Genomic DNA, 24432 nt, shown 5'->3' on the forward strand with positions numbered 1-24432 from the left:
GGTCCCTAACCGGGAGTGGAGTTAGGGTACTAGACCAGTGGAGAGAGACAGATAAGCCTGCTACTATCCTAGACTTCACATTCTTTGGGGGAAGAGACAGATAATACACAAGTAAACAAATAGGATCACAGAGCCCGATGCGGGGCTTGAACCCACGAACCGCGAGACCATGACCTGAGCCAAAGGCGGACGCTTAAGCGATTGAGCCACCCAGGCGCCCCAGCCAAGAGCTTGAGAAGGAAGAGCCAATTCAGGACTCACCCTGGTGCCCCTTCAGCATCCTGTTTTTGCCGGGGCAGCTCTCCCGCTCCTTCGCCTGGACTGGAAAGCCTTCTTCTGTCGCTACAGCTTTCTGCCACTCCAGAAGACCCCCTTCCTGTCCCTCGTCCAAGCGCCGCTTCCTAGCAATGTTCCTAGAGATCATAAGCCCTATGAGGACAGGGTTGTTGCTTGCGCGGTCACTGCTGTGTTCCCAGCATCCAGAATTGTGCCTGACGCGCAGCTGTCGCTCGATATATATTCACGCAGCGAGAGTGAACTTCCAGAATCCACCAGGTAAGCAACCGGACACGTACCCGGGTGCTTATGCATTCCACTCCACAACTAGAATGAACTTGTGGCCTATCTTCACAGGGATAGATAACACTTCCATTTCACAGATGGACAGCTCAGTTGGTTCAGATCATCCAAGACCCGAACGATTTCATGTAAAAGTCTCTCCCTTCCCTAGGAATATTTTTTACAGCCAAAAAAATAGACGCTCTGGAAAAATGGAGCCCGTGAAGGGAACGTTACCCACGTCATTTAACATTTCTCGAGGAGATAACGAATTTAATTGATGGGGCACGGCTTTCCTGGATCGATTCAACAGCAAATATTTCGCTTCCCTGAAAACAAAACAGAACAAGCAAAACAAAACTCTGCTCGGCCTCAGTGACAGGAACTCTCCGCTAGCAGCTCTGCCTGGGCTGTTTTTTGTTTTGTTTTGTTTTTTTGCATGTGTGGTTTTAGGAGAGGCTTCCAGATCGCATGTGCTCTGCACAGCAACCACGGACACTTAACATCCATTAAATAATAATGAGACAGGAGGCCTGGAGTTTTTCTGCTGCTCCCAGGTCTGTCCCTTACTTAAGTGACCTTGGACAAACCCATTCCCTCCCTGCTCTCTGATTTCCGCGCGCCTGTTTCAGGGTAATGTTTACGACTAAGGTGCTTTATAAAATCTGGGGATCGCGACTGGCACTTCGCCCTTCGCCCGGGCGGCGTAGCTCCCCCGCTATCCCCCGGGGATGCCCGCAGGAGCCCCGGGGGAAGCGCCCGCGCACCGCCGTGCCGCGCTGGCGGGGCCGTCCCGGGGACGGTCCGGGCGTCCCGGGCCGCGGCGGGTCGGCTTCCCGGGCTACCGAGGGCTGGAAGGCGGGTGAAGGCGACCGTCCCCGGACCGCCCCTCCCTCCCGGCCGCCGCTCTGCGCCGCGCGCCAGCTGTGCGGGCCGCCCCGGCCGGCCGTCCCCGGGCACCGGGCCGCGGCCGCGGGGGGCCCCGGGCGGCCGGCGGGGAGGTGCGGGGACCGACAGGCGGGCCGCGCGGCCGCGCATTGTTGTCGCGCTCGCCGAGCACAGCCATCTTGCGTCGGGCGGCCCGGCGCCGCCACCTGCGGGGAAAGTTGCGCGCGGGCGGGCCGTCCGCCCCGGGGCCCCCGCGGCCGCGTAGCCCCCCCCCCCGGGCCGTCCCCCCCCCCTCCCCGCCGCCCCGCCCCCACGCCGCCCGCAGGCCCGGGCGTTCACCGGCCGCGCCCGCCGCCCCTCCCCCACCGCCCCTGGGCGCCCCGACCCCGGGCTCCGGGCGCGGGATGACGTGGGCGCCAGCGGGGTGGGGGGGGAGGAGGGGGCGGCGGGCGGTTTGGGGGGGGGGGGGAGCCGAGCGCGGGCGCGGGGCCGGGGGCGCGCGGGCCGGCCGGCCGGCGGGCGGGCGGGCGGCCGTCGCGGCGGGAGCCGGCGGCCCTCCGGCACGTCTTTTGTGTTTGTACACACTCGGCGCGAGGCGGCCGCGGGGAGGGAGCGGGCGGCGCGCGGGGGAGGGGCGAGCGCGCGCCAGCGAACGAACGCGCGGGGGGAGGGGCGGGGGCGGGGCGCTGGCGGGGGCCGGGGGCGGGGCCGAGCCTTCCCTCCATTGTGTGTGATTGGCTGGCGCGCGGCGCGGGGGCGGGGCGGCGTGTGTTGGGGGCCAGCCTCGGTGTCAGCCATCTTTCAATTGTGTTCGCAGCCGCCGCCGCGCCGCCGTCGCTCGCTAACGCCAGCGCCGCCTCTAGCTCGCCGAGCTCCAGCCGAAGGAGAAGGGGGGTAAGTTTCCCCGGCCGCCCGCCTCCCCGGGACCGGGCCCCGCTCGCCGCCCGCCGCCGCCCGGGCCCCGGCGCCGCGGGCACGGCCCCCCCCCCGGCCCCCCGGGCCCGGCCCGCAAACTTTTTGGCCCAGAAATGGAGGTGAGGAGCGAGTTTCCGCGTCCCCGAGGCGGCGGCGGCGGCGGCTCTCCCCCGTCTCTCGCCGCCTCAGCCCCACAGCAGCAGCCGCCGCGGCGCCGAGCCGCTCTCCCTCCTCCCCGCGCCCCCGGCTCCCCTTTCTTCGGCCAAATCCCGCCCGCCGCCCCTTCCCGGGACCCCAGACCCTCACCACGACCCGCGCGGGCCCCTTCCCTGCCGCCCCCGGGCCCCGGGCCCCGGTTTTCGGGCGGGAAAAGGGGGGAAATCGCCGCCGCTTCGCACCCCGGGCTAACTCGCTTTTTGCTGCCTCCCCACAGTTGTTGCTGAGCTTCACCATCTTGTCTCTCTTCTCTGGTCACCGACCATGTTTTCTCCCCCGTCTCTCTCTCTTCCCCGTTTCGAGAACGGAGGAGAATTTTTTCAGAGAGGGACATTTTTTTTTTTCTCCTTTTTTGGAGAAGCGGAAACTTGATGCATTGGAAATGCAAAAAAAACTTTTGCATTTTGGAGGGCGGCACGTGGCGGGGGATCGGGGCGTTTCGGAGCGGCTTGGGTGCGTCGTGCCCCCGGGAGGAAGGGGCTCCGGGCGCCGATGGTTGGCGTGTGGGTCGGGGCGCTGGGGGCCGCGGCGGGGGCGCGGGGGGCCGGGCCCAAAAGTTTCCGCGGGCCGGCGCGGGCGGCGATCACAGCCCGGCTGCGGGGCGCTCGGCTGCGGCGGAGCCCACGACGGCCGGCCGCGGGACCGGGCTTTGTGGAGAGCCGGCCGCCGGGCGCCGCTGTCCCCTCCCGCGTCCCCGGGCGCCGTGTTGTCAACACGCTGTGGAAACGCGACCCCAGGCGTGTTTTCAGAGCTTCGCCCGGGTCCGTCCGCGGCCGGGCGCCCGGCGGTGGGGGGCGCGGGGGTGGGGGGGGAGACCGGAGGCTTTTTGCCGAAATTTGACTCGACCTTTCTGTGTTTTGTGGCTTCGTTCTTTGGACTTGTTTGCGGGTCGGATGTTTGCAGACGTTTCTGATTTCTACTTTAATTAAAGAGAGGGAGGCCGAGGCCGTTAGGGGGGTCTTTTTGTTTTGCCGTCGGTCTTTGGAGGGATGGTCGGCGTTAGAGGTCCCAATTTCCGAGTCCCACAGTTTGTTTCGAGAAGTCCTGTCTGGGTGGCAGGCGTGATCTGCACCCTGGCGAATTATATAACATGACGGACATTGTTGGGTTTTTTTTGTTTTGTTTTGTTTTGTGCTGGGCCTAATTTCCAGCCTGGCGGGGGCGGGGGCCGGCAGTGGCAGGAAAACTTGAACGTCTGGGGGGGTCGTGTGTATGATTTTTGTTTTTGATGCTGGTAGGTAAGTGAGGAGGTCTCAGTACCATGGCTCGTACAAAGCAGACTGCCCGCAAATCGACCGGGGGTAAAGCACCGAGGAAGCAACTGGCTACAAAAGCCGCTCGCAAGAGTGCGCCCTCTACTGGAGGGGTGAAGAAACCTCATCGTTACAGGTATTTTTTTTTTTTTTAAAGAGGAACTAGTGGGATAGAGTCCGTCTACGGAAGCAGCAATTGTAAAATATAATGAAAAGATGTATAACCAGCAGACTTTTTGATCTAGGGAAACCGATGTTTTTCCTCTTTTGAATATTTGCTAATACTTTAAAAACGTATGCGCGTGTGTGTCCCAAAACATAGTGTTGGGTCTTGTCGGAATGTTTTATTTTGAAGCTACCCAGAGCCCAAAGGAGACCTACTGAATCACCGATGATGTTAATGAGATAGATTCTCGTTTTATTTAGTTGTTATGTTAGTAACGTGTGTTTTTAAAATAATAAAGTGTTTTTTAAGTACATGTGTGAGGATGGACACTCGTTTTTGGCAAAATAATACATTTTGATACCAATTCTATTTTAATAATACTCAAGGTGGGGTGTTTTGTTTGAGTAAAGTTCTTCATTTACTTAAATGGGTGTATTTCCTCGTTAGCAGTCTGGTGTTGAGCTGCCCTCAGCAGTGTTGTTAAGGGCATCCGCCGTTAGAGGGCAGAAGCTGTCTGTACTTAGCCTCTGCAAATGATTTTATAGTTACTCTAAAATAAAAGCTCACAGAGTGGGAAGAAATAAGTCAGACTTGAGGTACGTTTTTGTTGACACTTAATAAAAATAAAAAAAAAAAGATGCACAAACACTCTGCCCTGTGGAAGGCACACCGCGCCATCAGGAGTATCCAGACTTCATCATTCCTGACGGATGAGCCGTAGTCAAAGTAAACGTGTTCTGGGAAATGGGCCTTGAGTATACCTGAGTGTGTTTTTAAATGAAGCCCACTGAGTGGTGTTGGTGCGTCTTTTAGAAGAAGCAAAGCTAGTAATACCAAATTGACAAGAGTCTGAATGTTGACTTTTTATTAGTGGCCTCACACCCTCCCAAGTAATGATACGTTATTGACGCCCCTGTGTTAAGACGAAGAAAGTGAATGGGACTCGGATAAATGCCCTGCTCAGAATCTCCTTTCATGTTACGCTTTTTGCTTTCAAGGAATGGTTCTGTTACTCTCGACAGCTTTGAATATTCAGAGCATAAACTGATGAGGGAAATTTTATACCCAAGCTAAAAAACAGAAAACGGGTGGTTTATTTTTTGGACGATGACTGGATTTGTTAAAGCTAACCGCTTATCTTTGTTAAAGATAACCATTTGTTTAATGTTGTTTTGTTTTGTGTTAAGGCCTGGTACCGTGGCACTCCGCGAAATTAGACGTTACCAGAAGTCCACTGAACTTCTGATCCGCAAACTTCCTTTCCAGCGTCTGGTGCGAGAAATTGCTCAGGACTTCAAAACAGACCTGCGCTTCCAGAGCGCGGCTATCGGTGCTTTGCAGGTAAAGTGGCGGGTGGGGACGGCTCTGAGAGTCGGCCGTCCTGCTGTGTACCAAGAACAGTTCTAAGTCTTTCCACGTGCTTTGATCGGCACAGCCCGTAAGGTGGGCCATACCTTTGCTTCACCGTTGAGATGTCAGAAAGGTTAGGTTGCTCAAGGTCATACACACCGAAAATGCGACTTGAACCCATTTGGGTGACAGTCCTCATCTGAACCCATCTGGCTCCGAACGGTATAACGTTCGTTCCGGTATACCGTCTTTCAGTTTTTTAAACATTGCGTTGAGAACGGTGTCTCGAGGAAAAAAGAACCCTCTTGTTCGGTCATGGGTGCTGCGGGACATTACAAAGATGTGGGACTAAGGTCTGTGTTGGTCATCAGTTTTAAGCAGTGATCGCTGGAAAAGGCATGGAGAGTTGGTGTCTTTCTGGATGCGCAGAGGCCACGCGAGAGGGGAGCGCGGTGTCGGTGGGGAGCCTGTGCACTGAGCTGAAGGAAGCACCCAGCTAGCTGGCATGGGCTTGGCCGTAGGGAGAAAAGGTGCGCTTCGAGATCACACCGTACGTGTTAAGGGGCAGGGATGTCAGGACTTGGAGTTGGCCAAAGAGGATTATGGATCTCCGCTTAAATGGGAAGCACGTTGAATTTAATCTCCACACCAGGTGTCAGAACTCTGAGAAGTACGGTCTTAGAGGTGGTTACATATCCATAATATTTGTGTCTTGTCCCAGCATTAAAACTTGAAATGCCCACGGGTAACATGCTTGATTAGAGGTGAGAATATAATTAATACCAATCACTAACGTGTAACCTGTTTTATATTGTGTTTGGCATGTTTTAGATCGGTGTATCTCAGACTACTGCCTCCATGAGAGCAGGGGTTTGGAAGTGACTAAAAGTGCGGATTTCTAGGCACCACAGACGTGAATCAGAATCCCTGGGGGTGCGGGGACCACAGTCCACATGCGCTCCATTGGAGGATTGTGAGGCTGCTGTTGCCGTGGCGAGCTTTGGCTTTACATGGGAGGGAGATTTGATAGGTGGGTTCTATGCTGAAGTGCGATTGGTTGAGCTGTTTCTATGGTTAGTCTGAACTGGGTTTGATTGGTGGATTCCAGGAGTAGGCATCCATTAAATTCTCAATGAATTGAAATTACTGAAATTTCAAACTACTAAAATCTTCTAGCGCTGGTACTTAAAACTCTTTTTTCTGTTTTAATCGTTGTTTACCGTGAGGTCTCCTTTCGTCTATCACTACAGTTGCAAGTCACATTTTGCCCGCTGTATTTTCCAAGATTGTCAAGCATATGATACAAAGCTGCTAGTTTTGGTTCCTAGTCCCAGTTAGCCAGGACTGTGCTTAAAAAACCCATTATACTGGGAAGTCCCAACGTGTTCGTGTTAAACGGTCGGTCCGTGGTAGAGCCTTGTAAATGGAGATTACTAAGCAATCTGGGCAAAACACTATGTCTTTCCAGTTCATGTGTAAACTTCACGGTCACTGGCACGAAGGTGTGTGGTTTAGGTTAGCAAGTGTTCCTGTATTGGTTTTGAGCACAATGTTTCCTTCTGCTGCCTGTACTCCAGCAGTTAGATGGCTGTTTGGAAAGAGTAATCTTTGTTACCAGTTTTTTTGTGCACGTGTTTGCTTTCTGTATCCACGCACTTCAGTTCTCTCAAAGACAGGGATGGAGAATTTGCTGGTGGAAATAACAGAAGAGAGCAGTTGAAATAAAATTCAAAAAGTCTTTTTATTTTTGGTTTAGAATCACACAGTTGACAAGTTTCCTAATAGAACTAAATGAGATGGGGAGGTGGTGCGGGGGGGGGGTGAGGGGTAAAGAAATTAGTCTGGGTTTGCCATACGATACTCAGGAACGGACGGACTTAAAATCTAACCTTTGTCTTTAATGTCTGAGAGTTTGGACTTGAGGTATCCTCGTGTTAAAAACGTAGACATTGGTGTTTCGAAATGATGGGAGAATCAGACATTGAATATAGTCAACGCGTTGTAAATTAACATTTCCTTCTAGTTGTAAGATACTTTTTCTTTTGCCATTATCTCAAAATTGGTTTGTTGGGCTATAAATTTATGTGGCAGTCTTTCATTCCCATTAGAGCCTTCCCGTTGAGAAGGTTTTAGGATCTGTGTAATAGAATTAGAAATATATGGGTCATGGTCAAATCCCCCGTGGGTATAGAATACTCTCCCAGAGCCGACCAGACATAACCCTATAAAACCAGTAGCCGGGCTCCAAGACAGAAGTGAGAATGGCCACGTGCCATTCGGAGCAGTACCAGGGAGCCCATGGATCATTCTGCTCTTAAATGGTCTCAGAACCACGGGACCTGTTGGCTTGTCCATCTAGCAGCTCACAGTGCTACGTTTTGCAGAAGCATTCTGGATGGGCGTGAGGCCGGGTGAAACAAAATCAAAGTGGTGTCTTGCCTGAGGAACGTCAGTCCTATTTGATGTGTGTGGTGAGCCCATCGGAGCCCACACTATGCCTTGGTCTCCACACCTCTCACCCATTCCTTAGAATATTGTAAGAATGAATCCCCGGCTGTTAAAGGCTTTTGCCTTCATTACATCCTTTGGAATGTTTGCATGGAAAAGATGTAAACTTACTTGGGGTTAGATTTAAAAAGCAAACATTTGTTGAACATCTACTCCAAGGCAAGGTGTCGTGAGTAGAAAACAAGACTCTATTATAAAGTTACGTACATAAGAGGGTGGCTCTGGCCAGAGAAGCAGCAGGGAGTCTGGAGGAAGGAGTTCAAGGCTTTGTGCCCTTGGGAGCTGGGAGTGGAAGTGCTTGCTTCCTCCTGCTCGGAAAGTCTGAGCTAGGCCTTAGTGGGTAGATAAAACCTGACTCTTAAATGCAGCAGGAGGCTCCTGGGGGGCCCAGTCAGCTAAGCGTCTGACTCTTGATTTTAGCTCAGGTCATGATCCCACGGTTCCTGATCCCGCAGTTCCTGAGTTCGAGCCCCACATCCATTAGTATAGAGATTCCTTGGGATTCTCTCTCTCTCTCTCTCTCTCTCTCTCTCTCAAAACTAAATAAACATTAAGAAAAAACGCAGCAGAAGAACATTGTAGGGGTTGTAAAATTTAGATGAAAGAAATTTTCATAGAAGAGAGACATAAGGCAAAAAAATTGAAGATATATAAATGTGAAGGGCGTACTTTTTCATAAGATGATAATGTGAACCAGTTGAATTAATTGTTGCTGCGTTGATGCTTGGGAAAGCAAGTCTCCGTAGTTTTATTGCAAAATCACAAGCAAATCTGCCTGTTCCTGTCTACATATTTTGTGTTATGTAGCATAAGTGGCTGAAATTGCTCAAGTGTCGGGTGGCATCATTTTTAGCTTTATTGTTACCTAAGGGTTCCAAAATGGAAAATATTTTTTTTATTAGGACAAAAACAGCAACTACAGGAATCTTGGTTTTTCTAAGTATCTTGATCAGAGAAGTAACTTTTCTACAGAGAAGGCGACAAGGCCAGACAGCCCCGTCTGGTGCTCCTGAGCCACTAAAACAGCTGGGCGGGTGACTGGACTGGTAAAACGGTTTCTGCCTCTCGGAATGAGGAAGCAAATGTGACTTCGGCTAAAGGACTCTTTAGCTTTTCAGACAGCTGTAAGGTCTACTAACCTGACTTGCCAAGTGTCCGGGAACAGTTCCCACAGCTGGCGGTTTCTGAGTGGTGGTAGAGAGAGGGGGTGCCTTCAAAGACTCCTCGAGTGTAATGAGAAAAACCAGAGGGATCCATATTAATACGAGAGGGGAAAAGGTCACTGCGGGTTGGGGAGCACAGAGGAAGGTGCGCTTGGAGGGGGCACATCTAGGCAAAACAGGTCCAAGAATGTAAACAACGCCAGCGTGTTGTGCTCTGGGACCCGTGGGCCCCACGTGATAGAACGGAGGTGGAAAAGAAAAGGTTGATGGGGGGACCATGTGATGGAAGCCAGTTGTCCGCTGTGTTGGATTATTGGCAAGCAAAGGTTCAGGCAGATACTCCGGGGCGAGCGGGATTCGGGATGAGGAGGACGCTGGCGAGGAGACAGGATTAGAGTCTAAGCTGGAGTTCCTGGATTAAATGGGATTCGCCGAAGACGTTTCGGTGGAGAAGAGATCGCGTGTTAACAGGAGAAAAATCGAAGCTTAGTGACGAAATCGTTTGACTCTTGTGTAATTTGCTGAAGGTTTCCAAGCTCGAGCCTTCCGCTTTTCCTCAACTGCCTTTCAGCCTGTCCCCCAGGTTTTAAAACGTACCCGTTTGGTGAGCAGGTCAGCGTCTTCTGGAGCGGCTTTTCAGAGGTCCGAAAACCTCGTCATCTGAACCGGTACAGACTGCCCCGTGACGGGTGCTAATAACGCCATTGATGCCTTTTTCTTTGCTCCTTTGCAGGAGGCAAGCGAGGCCTACCTGGTGGGCCTCTTCGAAGACACCAACCTGTGTGCTATCCATGCCAAACGTGTAACAATTATGCCAAAAGACATCCAGCTAGCGCGCCGCATACGTGGAGAGCGTGCTTAAGAATCCACTCTGATGGAAAACGTTTCGTTCTTTTAAAAAAAAAAAAAAAAAAATTTCTCTTCTTCCTGTTATTGGTAGTTCTGAACGTTAGATATTTTTTTTCCATGGGGTCAAAAGGTACCGAAGTATATGATTGCAAATGGAAAAATCGGGGACAGAAATCAGGTATTGGCAGTTTTTCCATTTTCATTCGTGTGTGAATTTTTAATATAAATGCGGGGACATAAAGCATTAATGCAAGTCAAAATGTTTCAGTGAACACGTTTCAGCAGTTCAACTTTATAACAATTATAAATAAACCTGTTAAATTTTTCTGGACAATGCCAGCATTTGGATTTTTTTAAAACGAGTAAATTTCTTATTGACGGCAACTAAATGGTGTTTGTAGCATTTTTATCATACGGTAGATTCCATCCATTCACTATACTTTTCTAACTGAGTTGTCCTACATGCAAGTACATGTTTTTAATGTTGTCTGTCTTCTGTGCTGTTCCTGTAAGTTTGCTATTAAAATACATTAAACTGTACCTGCTTTTGGTCTTTATTCTCACCCCTGCCCGTGTAGTTCAGTCACTTGAACCGTTAAGAGTCATTTTAGTGCCAAGCGGTTTGTCACCTCCCGTCTGAGACGAGACCGTTGAGAGACGGAGAAAGGATACGTTCTGTGTGGAAAGGAAGCTGGAGCTGTTGGTTTTCCTCCTGGTTTAAAATTTGCAGAGAGTAAATCTGTTCGTGAAAACCAGATCCTTTGGATCTGACCCTTTGGATACGTGGTGCTCCAACCGGGCGAGTCCCCACCCACCCGGCGGAAGCACATGGAAACGGGGAAACCTTCCTGAGGTCTGTCCACTGACAGACCTGCGCCGTTGAACTTTGTTCCGCAAGTGTAACGGTAAGTCTGGCTCCGCAGCGAGGGCCCTGGAGGCGCGTCCACCCCGAGGTGACCGGTCAGGCCCCGAGACTTGCTTCCCGGCGCGGTTTCCCTCGGGGAGGGGAGCGCACGTTCTGCGGCCGGGAACGCGGCCCTGGTGGGCGCGCTGGTTCCAACGCCGCAGCGCGTGGAGCTGCTCTCGAGTCCGGCGGAACTAGGTCATCGACGGGCCGAGAACAGTCCGGGAGAACGTTGGGCTGCTGCGCCGCTCGTTCACGGGCTCTTTCTTGACTTCATTTTCATTTTTATTTTTTATGTTGATTTATGTTTGACAGAGACAGAGCATGAGCGGGGGAGGGGCAGAGAGAGAGGGAGACACACATTTCAGAGCCTGCTTCCAGTTTGTTGACGTGGGGTCATAGTTTTGTGTGTGTTCTTAAGTAAACTCTCTGCTCCACGTGGAGCTTGAACCCTGAGGTCCGGAGGCACATGCGCCACCGACTGAGCCGGCCCGGCCGCCCCCTAAGAGCCAATTTTTAATGAGCTTCCCCAGTCCGGTTTTGGCAGGCGCACACAATAGGCCCTCGCCGCCTGTTCGTGGAAACGGACGGGAGAGCGGGGGTCTCCGATGGGTTAGGAGAGGCCGCGCTTTGAGCCGAGTCCCTTAGGATTTGTACTAAACTGTACTTTACAAAGCTTTAGCTTTGCCAACTAAAAAGCCTGTTTCTGCCTTTCGCATGAAGCGGTCAGGGTACCCGTTAACCCATCTTGTTGAGTGAGGAGTCCTTGACTGCTGCGGTCTGGGCACGAACATACAGTAAGTCGCAGGTTATAAAACGGAGCGGTTAGAAGCCGCCCGGGACCGCATAGATGAGGCTGGCGCTCCGCGCACGCTGTGATGGGCTCGTCCCGATATTCCACGGTCTGTCAACATCTGACGTGTTCTATTCCGAGGAGGCGGGGAATTCATTCCTACTTACAAAGGAGGCGATAACTTCGGGAGGATTATTCTTCGTTACCGGTGTGTACGACTCGCACAGTTTTAGTTCGGGGCCGTTACCGGACTTGCGGGTGTGAGTGACCTGCCGGCCCCTTGGTCCCTGGGTTCATGTTCAGTAACAGGTGGTAATCTCTCCCCCACTGCTACGCTTTGGAATCCTTACCTGACAACGCCACCTGGGAGAAGTGCCCAATCGGATTTGCCCCCAAAGTGACGTGGGGGGGGGGGGCTGCGGCTCAACTCCTTACGCCTCGTTAAGCTCAGTCTTCCACATCTTCAACAAGCTGACCCACTTTGGAAGACCAAAGTAACTTGCCAAAACAGCTAGTTAGCGCCTCTTACGCTTCCAGAAAATATTCCTAAAGTCTTACAGAAGAAAAACCCGACATTACAGGGTAAGATACAAATAATTTTAGGTTCGGTAGGTCTTGGAAAATCAGGGGAATACTTGAACTGGGAGAACTTCGGGGCAGGAATTTGGAGACCGTTCTCTTAAGCAAGTGGAGCGAATGTCACCTGGCTGATAGACTTGGGTGAGCAGGTGCCCGAAAGTCCCCAAGTTTCCCCTCCGATCTGTACAGTCTAAAATCCGAGAGGAAGTAAATTCCAATTTGCAGGCTTGAGCCCATCAAGGATCTGCTAGATGCTGAGGATGTAAAAGCATAAATGCCTCCAACTCAACAGCCGGGACGGGGTCACCCTTCTCTACCGATGTCCTACATGAAGAAGCTTGTCCGAGGTCACAGTTCACCCAGACAGGATTTGGTCTCCAGTTGACTCTGTCCAGGGCCTCGCCCTCCCACTGCCACGCTCTGAGCGTTATTTTTGCCGGGAGTGACAGACGTTAGGGAAAGTCTCTGACAGTGGGAACAAGTCAGGAAAAAGGACAAAACTGGGAAGGAGGGGGACAGACGATAGAAATCACAGGAAAACCCTCTGCCTTTTTTTGCCACCTGTTCCGTCTCCAGCAGTCCCCTAAATTCCTCCCTCTCCCTCACCTCCGTAAATCCCACTGATGCTTACTCCAAAATGGCATCTGAGACTTTGCAGTGACACTCCTGCCCCCTACTCCAAGCTGCCACCTTCCACCCGGACCACGGCAACACCTTATATCTGCACCCCCACCCCTGGCCCTTCACACAGCCTCCGGAGAAATGCTGCTAAAGCCAATCATTTCAGGACGTCCCCAACTTAAAAAAATACCGAATGGTCAGGGCGCCTGGAGGGCTCTGTCGGCTGAGCATCCAACTCTTGATTTCGGCTCAGGTCGTGATCTCACGGTTTGTGGGTTCGAGCCCCATGTCAGGCTCTGCACTGACAGTGTAGAGCCTGCTTGGGATTCTCTCCCCTGCCCCGTCCCTCCCCCCCTCCCCTTGTGCTCTCTCTCTCAAAATAAATAAACTTAAATTTTTTAAATTTTATTTTGAGAGAGAGAGAAAGCACGAGTGGGGAAAGGACAGAGAGGGAGACACAGACTCCGAAGCAGGCTCCAGGCTCTGAGCTGTCAGCACAGAGCCAGGTGTGGGGCTTGAACTCATGAGTTGTGAGATCATGACCTGAGCCCCCCAGGTGTCCCCCCCACACACACAATTTTTTTAAAATATCGAATGGCTTCCATTGCACACTGACTACCACCTAAACTCGTTGGCTCATGAGTCCCCATGTGACTTGGCCTTCCAGTCTGTCCACCTGTCGCTTACTAGGGTGCAGCCAAACCCCTGCCCACCTGCCTTTTTGTCACCCCCTTGGCTTTATTGCCTGAGGATGCATCGAAACCTGAAATGCCCTCGCTCGCTTTTTTATTGGCCATGCCCGCTAGCACGAGCTGAAAGAACCAGGTTTCGCGAGTTTTCCACGGTAACCCCAGGGGTGGCACAGAGTAAGCCTGTATGAAAATCGGCCGGAGTCCGCTAGAGGGACGGGGTGTTGCCGCTTTCCTTCCGATTTTAACACTTCTGAGACCTTCACGGACGGGCTGCTGTTGGATCGGATCCCCACTGAACCTCATGTCATTAGGTGTGGGGCTCTAAACGAATCAGGACCGGGTGTACCTTCACCATTGATAAGGGGAGTCAAATCGATAACATTAGTGGCGAAACCCTAGGCCAGAAGCATTCTAAAGTCGTCATGAACACTTTTCGACGCTATTAAACGTCTCTTGGAAAGTTCTAGTCAAGGAGAAAATATGTTTTTGAAAAAGGAAATCATTATTTGCAGGACGCCTTCGTGGTTCAGAGTTCAGGCTCTGGGGGCGACGGGGTGACTCCGTCGGTGAAGCGTCCGACTCCGGCTCAGGTCATGAGCTCGCGGTTTGTGAGTTTGAGCCCCACGTCAGGCTCTGTGCCCACCGTGCGGAGCCTGCTTGGGATTCTGTCTCCTTCTCTCTCTCTGCCCCTCCCCCACTCACTCTGGTGCGCTCTCTCAGGAAATGAATAAACATTAAAAAAAAATTTTTTTTTTTAATTAAAAAGAGTTCAGGCTCTGGAGGGGCGCCTGGCTGGCTCAGAAGAGCACGTGACCCTTGATCTCAGCGTCATGAGTTTGAACCCCACCTTGGGTGTGGAGATTACTAAAAAGAAATTTTTTTTGGTAAAGATCTCAGGAGCTGAACTGCCACTCTAAGCCACTCTCCTAGCAGTGTGACTTTGGAAAACTTGCCCAGTCTCCCATGCCTCATTCATGAAGTATGTAGGAAGCACCTACTATGCGCCAGGCGCTGTGGTGGGAATATGGAAGACAGCAAAACAACGTCCCCAGTCCTCTTGGGGAAAGTACAGTCTCGTGGGGGAAGTGGACGATAAAGAAGTAAAACACATTTAAAAAATAAAGTAGGGGCGCCTGGGGGGCTCAGTTGGTTAAGCAACCAACTCTCAGTTTCAGCTCAGGTCACGATCTCACGGTTCGTGGGTTCGAGCCCTTGCATCGGGCCCTGGGTTCTCTCTCCTTCTCTCTGCTCCTCCCCTGCTGTGTCTCTCAAAATAAATAAACATTAAAAAAAAAAAAAAAAAAGACCTGCCTGAAAGAAAGGAGAGCCATTTTATTTTTGAGAGAGAGAGAGAGAGAGCGCGAGTGACCAGGAGCGGGGAGGGGCAGAGAGAGGGAGACACGGGATCTGAAGCAGGCTCCAGGCTCCCAGCCGTCAGCACAGAGCCCGACGCGGGGCTCGAACTGAGAGTTGTCCACTGGAGATTGGCAACACGGAGGTGATCGTGATCTTGACAAAAACAGTCTTGGGGAAATAGAGGGCGCGAGACCCGATGGGAGTGGAGTCAAGAAGAGACCGGGGCTTCAATCAAAATAATTGCACTCGCAGGCGCCTGGCCGGCTGGATGGAACGCACAACTCTCGATCTCGGGGTGGTGAGTTCGAGCCCCACGTTGAGCGGGCTTAGAGCTGACTTGAAAAAATAAATAAAAAGAGAATCGGAGGAAAGGAATTGGAATCAGCAAGAAGAGGGAACTCCAGAAGTTTTGCTTAAAATACAGGGAGATGGAAACTAGCTGAAGAGAAAACAGGACCGCGGGTTGGTTGGCTTGTGTTTTTCTCCCTGTAAGATAAGAGAAATAGAATGTTTGCTACTGAGTCTCTTCTATGTGTTGTTGGGGTTGTGCGGATTGTATGAATCAAAACATGGCAAGTGCTTGGAACTCTTTCCGGCACGTAGTAAATGCTCAATAAATATTCACTGCTAGTTTTGTTATAAAATTATTATTTTTTTCCATTTTTTTAACGTTTATTTATTATTTTTTTTTAATTTTTTTTCAACTTTTTTATTTATTTTTGGGACAGAGAGAGAGACAGAGCATGAACGGGGGAGGGGCAGAGAGAGAAGGAGACACAGAATCGGAAACAGGCTCCAGGCTCTGAGCCATCAGCCCAGAGCCCGACGCGGGGCTCGAACTCCCGGACCGCGAGATCGTGACCTGGCTGAAGTCGGACGCTTAACCGACTGCACCACCCAGGCGCCCCACGTTTATTTATTTTTGAGACAGAGCATGAACGGGGGAGGGTCAGAGAGAGGGAGACACAGAATCTGAAACAGGCTCCAGGCTCTGAGCTGTCAGCACAGAGCCCAACGCGGGGCTTGAACTCATGGACCGCGAGATCATGACCTCGGCCGCTTAACCGACTGAGCCACCTAGGCGCCCCTAAAATTGTTATTAACAAATAATACTTATCCTGAAAGCCTAAGAGTTTCAATTACAAAATTATTGGGTTTAAAAAAAAAGAGTTTAATGTTTGTTTATTTTGGAGAGACAGAGAAAGAGACAGAGCATGAGCAGGGGAGGAGCAGAGAGAGAGAGGGAGACCCAGAATCCGAAACAGGCTCCAGGCTCTGAGCTGTCAGCAAGGAGCCCGGCACGGGGCTCGAACTCACAAACCGCGAGATCATGACCTGAGCCAAAGTTGGACTGGACGCTTAACCGCCTGAGCCACCCAGTGCCCCACAAAATTATTGGTTTTAATGAGATCTCAGTAAGATAGCAGGCTATGAAATATACAAAGGTCAACAGAATTTCTATACATTACCAATAACTAGCTACAAATTTATAATGAAACTAATTGTTGGTTATAAGATCAACATAAAAACTGTAATGTAAAAAATTCTATCTACAATGTCCACTTCTCGATAACACGCCAAAAAATAAGCTTAGGAAGTGTGTGAGAATTATTTTTAAAAAATCTTTTTTGAAGACCATAGAAAAGATCTGACTACATCAAGAAAGATGTATATTCCTTGATGGAAATGCTCAATACCGTAAAGATTTTAGATTCTTCCACACTGAGACAATCTCAACAAAATTTCTAACAAGATTTTTAATGGAACTTGGCGCTAATTCTGAGTTCATCCGGGAGAGAAAATATGCATGCAAGAATTAAGAAACTTTAGGGGCGCCCGGGGGGCTCCGTCGGTTAAGCATCGACTTCGGCTCAGGTCATGATCTCACGGTTCATGAGTTCGAGCCCCGCGTCGGGCTCTGCGCTGACAGCTCGGAGCCTGGAGCCTGCTTCGGATTCTGGGTCTCCCTCTCTCTCTGCCCCTCCCCTGCTCACACTCTGTCTCTCTCTCAAATAAAGATAAAAAAAAATTGAAGAAAAAAAAGAAATTTTGGAAACTTCCTTGAAACAAACGTCAAAGTATATTATAAAGCTATAAGATGTAAAACTAATACCTGCAGAAGGTAAGCAAATAGATCAATGGAACTAAAGAGTCAAGAAACAGAACCCAGACTGTGTGGGAATGCAATATATAATATAGTGGTAAAAACTTGGATAAGAGGGGCGCGCGGCTGGCTCCATCCGTGGAGTGTGCAACTCTTGATCTTGGGGTTGTAGGTTCGAGCCCCACCTTGGGTGTAGAGATTACTCAAAATAAAATAAAATCTTAAAAGAGGAAGAAGAAAAAGAAAACTTGGCTAAAGGTGACCCGTCGAGTTTTTAAAGTGAAAGAGAATTGCACTATTCATGAGAGAGCATGTGTTTTGTTTTGTTTTTTTACTTTTTTTAATGTTTATTTATTTTTGAGAGACAGAGACAGAGCATGAGTGGGGGAGGAGCAGAGAGGGAGATCTGAAGCAGGCTCCAGGCTCCAAGCCGTCAGCACAGAGCCCCAGGCGGGGCTCGAACTCGTGACCTGAGCCGAAGTCGGATGTTTAACCAACTGAGCCACCCAGGCGCCCCTCTTCACATGTTTTAATACGCTTCCCCAACATCTCCACCATAAACCTACAAATGGCAGCACTGTTTTGTATAACCGAGACATCTGAACAACCCAAATGTCTATCAGTGGAGAAATGGCTAAATAAAATTTTATGGAGTGATACTAAGAAGTACCGTGTAGCCATTACACAGAACGAGGCAGAGAAACCTATAGATGCTGACGTGGGAAAAGGTCCAAGCTCTACAGTGACACAGAACAAGCACACTGCGGGTAGTAGGTTTCTTTCTAGGAGTTTAACAACAAAGGCAGTGAACACACACCCCAGAACCTCTGTAGGTACGTGCGTGGAGATGGCCATATTACACACACATATTACAGGCCCGGGCCTGGAAAGGTCTGGACACGCCCGCCGGGTGGCTCATCGCCCCAGCCCCAGGGGGACCTTGGGACTGGGCAACCACTCGCTCAGGAGCAAGGCCTCAGACGCCGCCGCCCAACTTGTCACAACGGCGGGAAGGACGCACGGAGTGCCGAACACCTGCTCGCCCTAACCGCGCCTGGCTCTCCCGGGGACCTTCGGGGCCGAGCGCCACCGTGTGCGCCGCAGAGATGGCAGGACCCGGGCTCAGAGCGTCCCCACCTCCCCAGCCCCGCCCGGTCCGCGTCTCCGTCGCGTCCCTGGTTCCGGTTCGCGGGAGCCGTCGTGTCTGGACCCCCAGGTGGCATCCTTTTGCTGTCAGCAACGCGTGCACTGCGGCACCGGCAGGCGGCCTAGCCCATACCCGCGGGCGGGACACGTAACCTCCACCAGCCTCAGTTTACCAGTCTGAAACACAGGGACCACGGGGACAGGCACGAGGGGATTTCATGGGGCTTATTAGGAGTGAGCCTCTTTTTTTTTTTTTAAGTTTCTTTCTTTCTTTTGAGGAATCTCCACCCGCAAGGCGGGGCGCGAACTCACCACCCCACCGGGAGATCAGGACTCCAACGCTCCACCCACCGATCCAGCCGGGCGCCCAGGACCGAGCATTTTTAAGACGTAAAAGACACGTGGTACAAGAACCCTGGGGTTCCGGGCGGCACCTCTTTGGGTTTGCGTCGTGAGCGGATGAGATCGTGGAGAGGGTGCTGGCAGGGCCCGAAGCGGAGGGCGGCCGTGCGGGGTGCGTACACGACACGACAGGACGCGCGACAAGGGCTCCGCGCAGCCGGGGTCCCCGGGGTCCCGTCCACCTCCGCTCGGGGACGCCGGCCCTCCACGCCCTCCAGTCCCGCACATCGCCCCCACGTTCGCAGGGCGCACCGGGGGCTCTTCCCCGTCTGAGCGCTTCTGCAACCGTCTCCCGACCTCTGCTTGCGGCCTCCGCTCCCCTGCTCTGCCCCCCCCCCCCTGCCTTCCTCTTTCCTCCCCTCTCCTGCGGACTTCCCTCCTCTGCCCTCCCCTCTCCGCCCCTTCGGACTTCCCTCTCCTGCCCTCCCCTCTCCTCCCCTTCCCTCCCCTCCGCTCCCCAGCCCTCCCCTGAGGCCTCCCCTCCACTCCCTGGCCGCCTCCCCTGCTTTCATCTCCCCTGCTCTCTCCTCCCCTCCCCTGTGGTCTCCCCTCCCCCCTCTTCCCCTCCCTCAGGCGTCCCGGAGACCTCCCCACCGAGCTAGCAGAGCGGGCCAGCCCCCGCCTTCCTCCAGGCCCCCTCGCCTCTCCCCAGCACTCCGCGGGCTGCAGCGGCCGTCCCCAGACCACGCCCCTCGGGGTCCACGCCCCTCGGGATCCCGCCGCGCCCTCCCTGACCACGCCCTCCAGCTTCCGGGGCGTCCTCGGGCCCCTCCCAAGCGCAGCTCCCGAGACCACGCCCCTGGAGAGTCTCGCCGCGCCCTCTCAGACCACGCCCTCCGAGACCACGCCCCCGCGCTCCCGCCGGGTCCCAGGCCACGCCCCTGATCACGCCTCTCCGAGTCCCGGCCGCTGCGCGCCCGCCTAGCGCTCCGCCCTGCAGCGCGCCGCGCGCTAGTCTCCCCCGCGACCGTGGGCCTCGGCCGCCCGGAGCTGGACGCGGGCTCGCTGTCCCCGCAGCCCCTCCGGCCACAGGTTCGGGACCCCGGCCCGCGAGCTGCAGCCGCGGCCCTGAGAATGCCGCGCCTCCTGCCGAGGGCGCCCGGCACGCGGCCCCTCGGAAGACAAAGCTGCTTAGTGCTCGCCGCGTCCCGAGCAGGTGGGAGAGAATGATCTCTTCGGCGGCGGAGGAGCCCCCAGCAGCCGCGTCCCCCGGCGGGGCTGGGGGCAACCCCGGGGCAGCCGCCGCCCCCAGCCTCCCCCTACCCGCCGGCTCCCTTGCGCCGGGTTCGGCTTCGTCATTCCCGGGGCCGCGCGGCCTCGGGCTCAGCCTCTGCTAGGAGCTGGGACAGAGGATGACCCGGCGGCCCCCAGGTCCCCGGTCGGGAGAAGGCTCGTCCTACGGGGACACGCGGGAGGGAAGGGGCTGGGACTGAGCGCTTGGCCAGGGTGTCATTCCCGACCGCCTCGACGGTGAGCAGGGCTTACACGGGTCAGGACCAGAGAGAGACACCCGGCCGCGCTCGGGCTCAGGATCAGATTTCACTTAGGAACCAGGCTTGCGGAGTTGCGGCAAAGAGGTCGGTTAGGAGGTCACCCCAAGGCCTGCGGAGCTGCCCCTGGGGAGGAGGGAATCCCAAGTCCTGGAGAAGCCAAGTCTTGGGGACAGGGAAGTGGACGGGTATATAGGTGGCCTTCCACAGTCCCACGGTGGAAGCTCCCAAGGGCAAGGGCGGCTTAAAGGCTCAGCTCCCATTGTCTGGGGAGAGGGCGTGGGGAGGCCGGAGGAAGGGACCCCAGCACAAGCATCACCTGCAAGGCAGCCTTGCCCAGAGGTCTTAACAGGACCATTTTGTACATCAGAGACTGCCTCCCCGCCCCCCAACCAGACAGAATCAAGCTATTTTTCCAAGGAGAGGGCACATCCAGCCAGAAGGTGCTTCCTCCCTTTGGGGATCTCAGCCCAGGATCTCCCCAGAGCCTCCCTCCCTTCCCCTCTGCAGGGGCGGGGGGGGGGCACCAAGGAAGTATTTCCCACTCTGGGGGAGTAAAGAACAATGGCTGAGACCCAGATTTCCAGGGACCTAGGAACCTCATGTTGAAAATGGTTGACAAACCCCTTTCAGGGGGAGATTTGGCCTCGTATTCGGGGTGAACAGAGATGTTCTTGAGTATCTTCTCCACCACGAGCCAAGCACCGTGCTAAGCTTTCACGCTGCCCTCACAGCCACCCTCCCCGCCCCCCGGAAATAAGCGTTGTCCCCCCTGTTTCAGAGACAGGGACACTGAAGCTGCCGGTGGTGAGATGACAGGCCCCAATCACACAGCCATTAAGGGGCAGAGTCAGAATTGCAAAGCAACCTTGACCGCCTTCAATTTTGGCAGGAGAATGACTCCAGATACGGTACCTAGGAAAGGCTTTCCGGCTGGACCGATGGGGACCGTACCTGGGCGTCTCTGCCCCGGCCCGGGTCCGAACCTCCTGCTTTCCTGCTGCCCCAGCAGGCTCCACTGGGAGCACTGGGCAGGAGGCCAAGGGGACCCCTCCCCCGTGGGCCTCCCGTGTTCCTTCTTGGGCCTCCAGGTCCCGGACATGCCACCCCCAGTCTGAAGTGTTCAACCCGGTTCGTAGTCTGTCTGGCCTCCTCGTCACACGGCCGCATCCCCAGAGACATTAGCCCCACGTGGACGGGGCCCCTTTCAGGAGCCCACCCCCCAGCCGAGGCTCAGCGCCCTCTCGGAGGTCCCTGTGTGAGAAGTTTCCACATTCTCCTAATTCCTGCAGCCCTGGGAGGGTGGCCTTTTCCAGCAGTTGCTCCCTTCAGGAGGCCTCACGGCTTTCTCCTTACCTTTCGGTTACTAGCTAATGAGTTTTTCTTACGTGCTTAACACTCCTGTGGTTTTGTTTTTTAAATTTTTTAATTGTTTATTTTTGAGACAGAGAGAGACAGAGCATGAACGGGGGAGGGGCAGAGAGAGAGGGAGACCCAGAATCCCAAGCAGGCTCCAGGCTCCGAGCCGTCAGCCCAGAGCCCGACGCGGGGCTCGAGCTCACGGACCGCGAGATCGTGACCTGAGCCAAAGCCGGACGCTTAACCCACGGAGCGCCCCCCAGGCATCCCAAGACTCCTTTAAAATAAATGTCCGTTGTGACACTTGCGGTGGCTTCTGTCTCGGGACCAGGCGTGGGGTGTCCGGGGCTCTCCCGCCCCCTCCTGCCCAGGCCCGAGTTTTGTGGCCGCGGGAGGGACAGCACGACACAGTGGGCTCTGATTCAGAGCCTCCGCTGGACCCCGGAAGCCAGGAACCCTTCCACAGCTTCCGCTGGAACCCTTCGATGTGGTGTCTCCCCACAGGCCCCGCAACTGGGTCAGTCTATCAGGCCAGCTGCTTCTGAGTGATGAGTGTGTGGTGAAACCAGTTAATTCCAGGGACATCGGCCCCTTTGCTGCTGCGCTTCGGATGTGAAGCGACTTCCTTGATCGGAAGCAGTGTCGCGTGGAAGGTTAGGACGTGAGCGAGGCAGGCCCGTGTGTGGTGGTGCCGGGGGGATCCCTTCCGGGCGGGAAGGGCAGTTCCGTGTCCAGGATCTGGGTAGAATCCGCGGGGGACAAATCTCTGCCCCTTCCACGAGGGGAAGGGACCGGTGTCATCAGCCTGCTGCTAGGAGGCCGGCCGGGCCCCGCGTGGTCGGTCTCTGCCGCTGGCACAGGGACAGCAGGTGGCCCCGTCGGCACTGGGGAGGGGAGGCCACGCAGAGCCCCACACCTGCCACCACAGCCGCTCGGTTGCCTCGTCCCTGGGACAAGACGCTGACTGATGCCCAGAGGACGAGTTTCCTCACCCGTCAGGAGCCTCTTCGGCAGTGGATACCCTCCAGGGGGCAGTCGCGTGGGACACAGGTACCCTGACATGCCTTGTGTGTTTGGAGAGACCCGTCGGGTCCTTCCCCCGGCCTCCTTGTCACCAGTGCCCACCATATTCCCTCCCTCCCCTCCCCCCCCGCCCCCAGCGGACCTGTGCGGATCCACACTTCTGGCCGTCTCTCAGTCCAGACAAATGTGCCTCGGAGTGCTGTCCCCGGGGCAGGATCCCCGTCACCGCCGTCCGCCAGGGCTTCCCCGGACGAGGGCTGGAGGGCTGCCGCTGTCCCCTTGCTGCCCATTCCTGCGGAACCATCCGTAAACTACACCCGAATTCTTTCCCTCTCAGCTGATTACAGGAATTTTCTTTTCTTTTCTTCTTAAGTTTATTTATTTATTTTGAAGGAGAGAAAGAGAGAGAGAAACCCAGGCAGGCTCTGCGCCGTCAGCACAGAGCCTGATGTGAGGCTCGAACCCACGAACTGTGAGATCATGACCTGAGCTGAGATGGAGAGTCGGATGCTCAACTGACTGAGCCTCCCCACCCCCCCCCCAAGGCGCCCCCAGGCCCGAGGATTATCAGGTCTGCTACATCACCCGGTCCAAACAGAAGAGGACCTTGCTCCGCCCCCTGCCCGCAGAACCTTCTCGCTTGCTCAGGTCCTCACTCGAAACTCTCGCCTCCTGTATTTCTTTACAACGACCCCCAATTTTTTACCTGCACGATCGCAACCTCACCCTTAGCAGTGGCGTCTGGGATGGACTGATTGTATTTCTCCTTGTGTGTAAGTAAAACAAATACTTGATTGAAAGTAAGAACTTTCCATCTGAACGCTCCCTGAAATACCCGGGGCCCTGCAGTCCCCCCTGGGGACACGCTCGCAGGGGCGAGGGGGGGCAGGACGGGCACAGCTGTTTGACCGCACTTTTCAGTTCTTGTTTCCTGGAACCAGCTGAAATCTGACTCTGAGCCCTCGGCCACCAGGGTGGGCAGAAATTTGATTTCGGCTGTTATGGCAGATGGGCCACCCTAGGTTCTTCTAGAACTAATGCCAGTCCCACATCGGGGGAGGGGGGATCTAGTTACCATCCCCCTGAACCTGGATGGACCCACGGCTCCCCTGTAGTCAGCGGAAAGCCGCGGAAGTGACTCTGTGCCACGGACAGTGACGCCAGGTGCACCTTGTGAGAGCCCGAGGCACCGGGTAGGCAATCTGACGCCCTTGAAGTGACCGGGCCCCAGGAGAGCCCTCTTCTGGGACCAGGCGTAAGCGACGGAGGCTTACGGGACCCAGGTCACCCCCAGCCCGGAGCCCCAGCCATCTCGGGGTAAAAACAAGCGGCCTCACTGTGGGTTTGTTCTAAAAAAATTCTTTTTTAATTTAATGTTTATTTATTTTTGAGAGAGACAGAGACAGAGCGTGAGCAGGGGAGGGACAGAGAAGGAGACAAAGAATCCGAAGCAGGCTCCAGGCTCTGAGCCATCAGCACAGAGCCGGCCGCGGGGCTCGAACTCAAACTGTGGGTTTGTTTTTTTCTTTTTGAAAACTCCCGCCCCGCAGGAACCGTCTGCCTTCAAGACAAATGGTTGTTTTGTGCCACCAAGTTTGGGGGGTTTCTTACACGGCAGTAGGTGTGGGTGACCCTTCCCGGTGGCCTTCCTTAGGTGACCGTGGGGTCACTCCCTCAGGACCCATTGTCCCCTCGCCCCCAGCGGAAAGCTGCCTTGTGTCCAGGCTCTGGAGGTGGACATCGAGGCTCGGGGCCAACGTTGCCCACACAGTCCCCACGTCGGCACAGTCTCGGGCTCGGGGCAGGGGCCTGTGTGACTCTTTTGGAGCTGATGACAGTGGAGAGGATATTTGATGGGAACTTTTGCATTTCAGATTTTATTTTTAAGTAATCTCCACACGCAGTGTGGGGCTTGAACTCACAACCCCGAGACCAAGAGTCACACGGTCCACCCACCCGGCCAGCCAGGCGCCCCCGATGGGACCTTCTGAGAAAACAATGAGGATTTCTCCCTCTTTGGAGACAGATTCCACAGGTGCTCCCACACACGTACACAGCCCCCCACCCCACGGCCAAAGAAGAGACGCTGACGAATTT

At 54.2% G+C, this 24432-nt stretch overlaps 1 protein-coding gene across 1 annotated transcript; it reads left to right on the forward strand.

The window, feature by feature from the left end:
* Positions 1-2188: 2188 nt before the first annotated feature.
* H3F3A (H3 histone, family 3A) lies at positions 2189-10406 on the forward strand. The gene is made up of 4 exons (XM_023247314.2): positions 2189-2340; positions 3816-3966; positions 5184-5337; positions 9751-10406. Exons 2-4 carry the CDS (start codon positions 3839-3841, stop codon positions 9877-9879), a joined length of 411 nt encoding a protein of 136 aa, XP_023103082.1. The 5' UTR covers positions 2189-2340; positions 3816-3838; the 3' UTR covers positions 9880-10406.
* The last annotated feature ends 14026 nt before the right edge of the window (positions 10407-24432 follow it).

The sequence above is a fragment of the Felis catus genome, chromosome F1 (genome assembly GCF_018350175.1).
Source record: "Felis catus isolate Fca126 chromosome F1, F.catus_Fca126_mat1.0, whole genome shotgun sequence".
NCBI classification, from domain to species: Eukaryota; Metazoa; Chordata; class Mammalia; order Carnivora; family Felidae; genus Felis; species Felis catus.

What these genes read in the sequence shown, in the direction of transcription:
- H3F3A (XM_023247314.2), top strand. Translation starts at nt 3,839, where the DNA reads ATGGCTCGTACAAAGCAGACTGCCCGCAAATCGACCGGGGGTAAAGCA. An exon ending in AAGAAACCTCATCGTTACAG is followed by an intron (nt 3,967 to 5,183) that starts GTATTTTTTTTT and finishes TTTTGTGTTAAG; the next exon opens with GCCTGGTACCGTGGCACTCC. An exon ending in CGGCTATCGGTGCTTTGCAG is followed by an intron (nt 5,338 to 9,750) that starts GTAAAGTGGCGG and finishes GCTCCTTTGCAG; the next exon opens with GAGGCAAGCGAGGCCTACCT.